Genomic DNA, 9,202 nt, shown 5'->3' on the forward strand with positions numbered 1-9,202 from the left:
TTCAAATGCAGATCATATAATGAGAGAATTCGAATAAAGACAAATTGGGTTCTTATATAGTTGAATGCTTGTAGCCTGACCTTGTCAACATTGAAATTATTCAGAGATTTGGAATTATTCTGTTTTGCATAACTAGGTTGGTAATGGTTTCTCTAATCTGTCATGTTTTTGTGTTCCTATTTCTTCTAGGTGACCAACTAGCAATAGAAAAAGAAACAGGACGCTGTCTAAGGAAAATAAACTGCTTTGTTTATCTGAGTTACTCGAACCATGTAGGTGCTGTCTAAATAAAGAAAAACTTGAGTGGAGTGTATGTGTTTCAGATATTGGGTAGCAGCAACACTTTGATAAGCTATTCAAGGTATATCTCAAGTCATGATTTTCATGGTACATATCTTATGGTTATTGCATTTTATTGTTGTCACAACAACCTTTTAACTTGGTTTTTGCTAGTATCTTATGGGCACACCTACATCATTTAGAGCACAGAATGTGGATTGAAGAAAAAGAAGCCAATGCTCTATGGAAATGAAAGGCATCATATAATAGGTATAGTTATACACATCATGTAATAGGCATCATAATAATAGACTTATATTTGGGTACGGAGGGAGTATGTTTAAGTTATTTTTCTGTGAAGCTGGGCCATGCTCTAAATGCAACAGTATTTAGAAGACAGTTCTAGATACATCTTCTTGGTATTTGAGATAAATGGGCAAGGATATTTGAATTGTGCATACAGATGCAATTTTACCACCTTAGCACTCTGTTATAAGTGGAAGTTTAAGTTTTGCTTTGTCCATAGACACCACCTAACGCTGCTTTTTCTACTGGCCTAAATTTAAGCAGAGATCTTAATAAAGACTCCACATGATTTTAACTCTTTCAAGTACGAATGTGTGTCTGTAGCAGTAGCTTGTTGCAATATGAAGTCTTAAAGCCCATTTTCTAGCTCATAATTGATGCACGAACTTTAAAGTGTTAACTTTATGAGACATAGAATCTAAATAATTGGTGTGGCAAGATGATTGTGTGTTTTGTTTGAGCTGCCTTTGTTTTAAAACAGATACTTGTGCCTGAGTAATTCATACACCACAGGCACCCTGATTCAGGTGTTCTATTCTATGGCCTTATTGGAAGTTGGATTGTGTATTATATCAGTGTCATCTACATGGAGTACCGCACCAGAAAGGAAAAGGAAAATGTTAAGCTTCAAGAACCATGCCATTCAGGTTAGTGTGTTGCCAACTATCACCACTTGTTTCTAAAAACTGTACTTTCCTCCTTTTTGGATCAGTAATACAGGCACAGCTTATATAGCATGTGCTAGGGCCTAGGTGAGATGTTTCTTTAGTTTTTCACGGCAAGTTGAATTTTAAGAAGAAAAGGCAGGCAATTTGTTTTGAGTTATGAAAATCTTGTTCACAAGAGTTTAAGTCATCTTTCTTAGTAGACCTTTACTGCTTTTTGTTCTTAACTTGTTTTTCTCCACATATTTCATTCCAGAAAGGTTGAATACTTGAATTTACCTCTGATTGTAAAGCTTTCTCCAATAACACATCATACATGTTATGTTTATAAGCAGGCAAGACTAAAGTTGGTGATGCTATTGATGGAGCAATTGCATTAGTAACTGTTGCGGTATGTTTTCCTACAATTTATCGATCTGATTTCACTTCATTTTTCTGATTTTCCTTTCTTTTTGGCTTCATCTGAATCTGTGATAGAGTAGGCTATAGATCGAACACCATCTCTCTTGCTTCTTGTGCTTTTTAATAGATTAATAATTTAATATGCATTTAATTAAAGGCCTTGCTGAGTTCAAAGGAGATGTTATATATCCATGCTTGTGAGTACAAGTCAGGGAGAACCCTTATAAATAACAATCCAAGTGAAATGAAACAAAATTGGTAAAGCATAAGAAACGGAGTATATGCTAAACGCATAGATCCAATCCACTAGTAAAGTTATGGATTAACAGTTTACCCTTAACCAATTGCTAATCAGATCCAACTTGCTCGCAATAATTTAAATTCTTGTTGGGGGCATCTATTTGGCTACTTTAACATTGAAATATTATATTTAGAAAAAAATTGTGATATATTATTATTACTTCTGTGAGGTCCCCTTATTATTACTTCTCTCCACTCAATCTCTTCTCCATCAAACAAAGGTGATATATTCTCTCTCTCCCCTACCCATCTATCCTACTTCTTTCTTCCTAAACTCATTCCTACGGAACTGAGCGTAATCGAGAGAAGAGAGTAGACAAGTGACAAGATAAAAGAGAAGTTAAAAATGTAACAAGCAATGTGATGTGATACAAAATATGAAAAGAAAATGTAAGTGAATGGAAGGTATTAATTCACAACCTGGATTCACACATTATTTCTCATCAAACCAACTTTCTCATCATAACAATTGCCAGCCGTTGGCTTTTGATCACAATCTTCATAAGAATCTGTAGAAAAGTCTTCAGGAATTTATATACACACACAAACTACTCCTCACCTTTATAACTTTTATTATCTAATTATAATTTGTATTTGGTAGCACTACTGATGATGCGTACTTTGTTGAGATGAAAAGGGTTAAGAAAAGGATGAAAATGAAAAACAGTTTTTTTTAGAGATGCTTACTAAATATTGCTTTCTTGCTCTACCAACTAAAGCACTCATGCTTAGTCTCCAATTTTTTTTAAGAAAAAGGTAGGAAATCTTAGTATAATGTGATCAGATTCAAACAATTACACACCACCACTCCTTATATATAAGAGATCTCAGATCAAACTATGGGAATGAGTCTAATTTAGCATCTTCATACGACATCTCTACGCAGGGAACAGAGGAATTTCGCAAAAAGGTGCCCAACAAGTCGAATCAAAAGGGATTGCTACGACAAGATTGTAGGTAAAAGAATGACAAACAGTTTTATTCTATGATTATTGGATGTACAATGAAATCATCATGGTCATCTACATACACGTGTGAAACGTACACCAAAACAATGAATCACCACCAAATCACGAAAGATCATCATCGATCAAGGTCACCCTCCAAAATATCCAATGAACAAACACATCAACGAAGGAAAAAGTATAAATAGAGAGAACACATAATAATTAATAAAAAGTCATGAACCGAAATAGAAAAATGCTACTCAATGAAACAAATAGATCCCGTCCGTCCAAGGGCCTCCACGTGGAAGAATCCTAAGCCAAGACCATGGCGAAGAAGGTAGCAACAAGAGCGGTGCCAGCAATGATGGGCTGGTTGAGTGAGAATGCAGCGGAGGGAGGTGGTGGTGTATCAGCGCTGTTTGGGCCTGGTCCAGCGGCGGGGCCTGGGCCTGATGCTGGGCCGGATGGGATTGGGGCGGGTGGAGAGGAAGCGGAAGGGGTGGGTGCACCGGTGGGGGAAGCGGTTGGAGTGGGAGCTGGAGGGGAGGCGGAGGGAGCAGGGGTGGCAGCTGGTGGAGTAGTGGTGGGAGCAGGGGTAGCTGCTGGTGGTGGAGTTGCTGGAGGTGGGGCAGGTGCTGCTGCTGGCGGTGGTGGTGGGGTTGTTGTCGGTGCTTGTGTTGGTGCTGCACCAGGGGCTTGTGCTACACAGGAGGTGGCTAGAAGCCCCAAGATCAGGAACAATTTTACTGCAATGGAACCCATTTTGTACTCTTGGTGGCTTCTAGGAACAGAGAGGGGGCAGAGAGAACAGAGAGGAGAACAGTATTGTGTGTGTGAGATTTGAGATAGAAAAGCTGAGAAGTGGAGGTGAAAGATGATAAAGGAATAGGATATATAAAAAGAGGTGGGATTGGAAAGTGGGGGCTTCAGAGGTGTGGAAGGACAGCTATTAATGCATCAATAATTCTCAAAGATTCCTCCAACTCCTATGTCTAAAAATAATATAATATAACTGTTACAACTAGTGTTTTATGAGTACTAGTATTTATTAAAGAACTCAAAAAATTTATAATATTAAAAGTTCTCTCCTTTTACCATATCACCCATTCTTAAAGACATTACATTTGTTTAAAGGGGAACCATTAGTTAATATTTACTTTCAAGGATTTATCTTTTTAGAATAAGAAATACATTAGCCAAAAGTATAGGCACATGTACTTTTCGTTTTCGTAGACATTCTTTAAACATATAATTTTGTTACCCTTTTAACAGTCACAAAATGGTATATTGAAATAATTTCTTGAGAAAAAAAATAGGTTTATATATATTTTTTGAAACTGGTCTATATAGCATAACCTAATTGTAACAAATTTTGATATAATCATTTAATTATGTGTTATTTTGATCACTTTTGCCTCACCCAGCTAGCCACGCTTCTTTTTATCGTGGAGGCGGTGAGTAGTGGGTCAACACCCAATTCTTCATTTGAAATTTTTGGTGAACCAGAGCAAATACTTGTATATTACTGCATGTAGGGGTGTACAAGGGACGGGTTGGGACGGGTTTTGGTTAACCTTAACCCGACCCTAAATGTTGATCGGGTCAATTCATAGACCCTAACCCGTCCCTAGACCCGAAGCAACCCGACATTATGCGGGTCCAATTTAGGACGGGTCTATGTAGGACGGGACCGGGTTGACCCGAGGGACAATAAGTTTAAGACTATTTGATACTAATTGTAAAATTTAAAGATAATAACATACTAAAAGAGTTATAAGTTGGAACTATTTTTTAGAAGAAATAACTTGAAAGGATCTAATTCTTTCATAATCTATTGCACTTGAGATGTTTACATTTTGTTTCATCATTTCTTCACTTGTCTCACATATGCATAATACGCACACATGATTTTCTCTTGTTAGAGCATGAAAGTGTACATAGTTTGACCAACATTTATTTAATTCATAAGGTAGATGTTAAATATTTTAATCTCATCTACATGGTAAGATAAATTTGAGCACCATGTATCACATTTTAATCACTATATCAAATTAAAATTTTATAAAATATATATGTGGGACGGGCCGGGTGACCCGAGTGTCAACCCGAACCCGATCCTACCCGAAGTCGGATAACTCAAAGATCAACCCGAACCCGATCTCTTTTAATGAACGGGCCGGGTTGAACCCGGCCCTAAAGGCTTGGGCCGAAACGGGTTGGCGGGTAGGGCCGGGTCTTGTACACCCCTAACTGCATGTGCAATTGTACCAATTATTAGCTGGCAGATGTGGGGCGTGTCCAAATTGGTTATAATGCATCGAGCACTGTAATATTTGTGAATGTACTTGTTTGTCATTTTGTCCATTGCAGCTACCCGAGATTACCTCAACACCCTTTTCCCCTTTGGCTCAGCTACATATGTCGGTTTTGAGGGTAAGTGAGCAGTCACTTTCTGATAATGGGTCATCTCTCATTAGAACTTTTTATGTTATATTAAGGTGATGTTCGGGGTGGTTGTTGTTTTCAGTTTTTAGTTTTGAAATGTTATTTTCAAAACAAAACTTGTTAATTACGTAAAAAACTATATGAATGTTTATAATGAGATAAACATAAAAACTTCATCTGGAGAAATATGAGAAACGGATCATAATATGTCACTGTCTACCTACAGTCCTACACCCTTGTGCTCTGCTTTTCCAGCCACTTTCCTAGTCCTATTACCGCGTTAATCAAATGTTAAATAACTCTATCTTCAAATGAATGATTGCAGTTTCTCCTTTAAAAATAAAGTAAAAAAGGAGTGTAGTAATGCAAAGTCTTAATTGTGAATTACACGCTGAAATTTTATTCTAACTTTTCAACAACTTTAGCATTGTCCTACAGCACTAGAAGACTACCCTTCACGTTCTAACCATAAATCTAGGCCTCACACGTGGCACGTACCTTTTTTACTCCATTGATGTGTTCGTTCGTGTCGTCACAGATCATGTCAAAAACAGAAAGCACTGTCCTTCATACGTGTCGAAGCCATCCTTGTCCGGTAATAACCTTTCTCTAAAGTGGAGTGAAATACAATTTAGAAAACTTAAATACAAATTAAACCTGTAAACATCACTCATATTCTTAATTATATATATTTAATGAATGATAATTACCCTTACGTTAATTTCTAACCTTCCGGGGAAGAAAAAGTCTTATTTCTCCATTTTTTTATCGTAACGTCATTTTGCTTGGTGGTTCCCATTTTTGATTGATGACAAACTGGATATATATTTGTTTTATGAAGAATAATAAATTAACCGTTGCAAATGGTAAACAACTAACATGCATGTTCGTCTTCCAACCCGAGTAATGATATATACACACCTCATTTTTTAAACACTCCATTTTCACCTATTTTTATTTCTATTTCTCTCATCTTATCATCTAACACATCTCATATTTTCTTTCTCTTACTTTTTCATTTTTTCCTATCTCTCTCACCATTTTACCTCTCCACCTTAAAAGAGAGGTGTGAATGAAACATTACCCCTTCCAACCCCTCCACATATAATATTCGCAAGAGAAATACTGTTTGTTGGGTGCATGTTTTGTTGTCGTGCTATATAGTGCTGTTGTGAACATGATGGATGGGGAGTGATATGAAGGACCCGTGTGCAGCTGGTACCAGATGGAACCTGCTGTGAAAACTAGACACGTCCTACAAAAGGCTAAAGAAGTGCATGTGGCAAAATGTGGAAATCCAAAAACTGAATGTTCCAATTGTTCCTTTATAGTGTAGACCACTAATAAGTTCGCCCCAAAGATAGAAACACCCATTTTAGTCGTATGGATTAAGTTGACCGACATTTTATGTGATTACATAGACTTATTTGATGGACATTTTAGTATATTTTACAATATGAATGAACTTGTCTACGAGACTACAACCCACATTTTCACCAATCATCACCGATTTAATCATTCACTTGAATTCAATGTAGCCGTTGCCATTGTTTGATTGTAATAATACGAGAAGTCTTCAGTCTTCACTATTGTGATATTTTTATAAAAATAAATAAATTTTAATGATGAGCAAGGAGCTGGCAAAAGCTGGCAATTATTCAAGTTTGCTTGGACTTTTCCAATTCTTTATGTTTGTCTTTTTTATTTAACCTACTCCAGCTTCAATGTGCACCATTAATCATGATTTTGTATAATTTTTTATCATTCCCATAATTTGAATCACATGGATGGATTTGAAGGCTAGTTTTTCTGCTAATGTTAAGATGCTTGCACATTTCCTTTTTGTGGGATTATCTCCTATTTATGAGACGTGGAATCTTCCATCTTGCTGAAATATGTATGAGAAAGAAACTATTTTCGGTTTTTATTTTACATAAATGCATCTGTTGCCCTGTTAATTTCATTGTTTTGACTTTGTACAATGTACAACATATTTTGATGGAAACATTGATTATCAACGTATACAACTAATTTGTGTCTAAGCACTTTGCATGTGGCTTATAAAAATAAAAGTAAATGATATTATAAAGTACTCCTAGCTCATCATTAACAAAAATAGAAATGGAGGGAGTAATTGATTGAAAATGAATAAAATTTTATCTAGTATGTAATACTTATGTAAGTTTATTACTACTATTTTTTTTTCTTCTCGAAGCTATCAAACACAGCTATGAAACTAATTTCCTCGAGATTGGGAGGTCACATTAAATAAGCGAGTCTCACTATAAATCATTTTTCATACACCACTCAAGAATCGAACTCGTTAAGGAGCTCAACTATTTGTCCATTACACTAGATTTTAGTTCACTTTATTAATCTTTGATTTTTATGTAATAACTATTTTTCTTTATTTTTCTCTAAATTAAATCAGTCATGACTATCCCGGCTTTCACTTTTGTGTCGGTTTTTAAAATGAAAAAAATCATCTTTCTACTTTGTGGCAAGTGGTTCCATGGTGTATGTATTTTTTTCCACTTTGTAATATAGTTAACGACAGTTTCCCACCATAATTAGTTTGACCGTTATAGTGTCAAGATGAAGAAATTTATCTATTTACACAAATCGTAGGCAATACCGTTCAACCCACGGCGATCTAATTTTCTGATTCGTAGAAGGAATTGTCTACTTACGAACATGGATCGAAGGATAAAAATGGTTGGTGCCAATGCAACTAGAAAGTGTCAGATAGAAAGGACAAAAGTTTCTTCCAACACTCATTTAATAGTAGAGAGATTACTAACAAATTAACAATTGGACATGGTCATGGAGGCCCTCTCATATTACCTTGAGATCATGAAAATGAAGTCATAGTCCATTAAATTTTAGAAGTGCATATACCCTCATTCGTTCTCACATATGTGGATTTATGTTGATATCTGTAAACAAAGCATAAAGTGCGTAATGACTTAGGCCAAAGGTTGGAAATGCCGTTACTGAACAAAATTAAGCTAATTTCCAAGTCTTTGCAACTGGTAACTGAGAGTAATCTTGTCGTATCAAACTGAAAGAAAAAGATAATGTGCACATTTTAACCCAATTTCAAAATTGTTACTCATGCCACTTGTTTACCTTATTCAATAAATTGTGGAAACTCTAGAAAAGTGACAACAAATTTCACCATTTGGTTAGGAACCAATCACATAAGTGTAATATGTAGGTGATAGCTACAAAAACATTATCCCATTTCAAGAAGTCTTTACCCTCTTCCTGGAAAAAATCTGATCCCCACATTTTTTTTTCTTGGGCCAAAAAAATCTGATCCCCACTTTATATTTTCATAATTTACCATACTTGTAGAATTTGGGCCAAACGTTTTGTGATGCAACTTTTTTTTTTCTAAAAGACTTTGCTCCAATGATCAAGTTTTGTCATAATTTTTTACCCGCAATTCTCTCATTCTCCTCTATCTTTTTTGGTGCTAAACATTCTTCTCATTTTCACTATTTTAATTTTTTTTATCATATCTAACAAACAAGTGTAAAAAAGAATCTTGTACTATTTATTTCTAACCCAAACAACAACATTAAGGTGTTTATTTTCTCACTCCACCCATAAGTTTTGACACCCTTAACATTTTAAAGCAAAAAAAAATAGAAATTTAAATCTCGGAAGGTAAAAGTTGGGAGGTACGAATTTATGTTGGTGACGGTAAGAAATTTACCACCTCAAACACTTGCTTTTGGTAGGTACCTCAGGCCCCAACGTTGTTACTCAAGTAGCTCAAGGCATTGAATACTCAACTCCCTAGTTAACTACTGAGAGTTTTGGTGTCCCAGAATAGAAATCCAAGTCAAACTT

The 9,202-nt window shown here is 35.8% G+C and overlaps 1 protein-coding gene across 1 annotated transcript; it reads left to right on the plus strand.

Moving 5' to 3' along the window:
- The first annotated feature begins 3,073 nt into the window (after window positions 1-3,073).
- Window positions 3,074-7,302, plus strand: LOC130740063 (glycine-rich cell wall structural protein). Its single transcript, XM_057592558.1, has one exon. The coding sequence runs from the start codon at window positions 3,225-3,227 to the stop codon at window positions 3,741-3,743; it is 519 nt and encodes a 172-aa protein (XP_057448541.1). The 5' UTR covers window positions 3,074-3,224; the 3' UTR covers window positions 3,744-7,302.
- The last annotated feature ends 1,900 nt before the right edge of the window (window positions 7,303-9,202 follow it).

The sequence above is a fragment of the Lotus japonicus genome, chromosome 2 (assembly GCF_012489685.1).
Source record: "Lotus japonicus ecotype B-129 chromosome 2, LjGifu_v1.2".
Taxonomy (NCBI): domain Eukaryota; kingdom Viridiplantae; phylum Streptophyta; class Magnoliopsida; order Fabales; family Fabaceae; genus Lotus; species Lotus japonicus.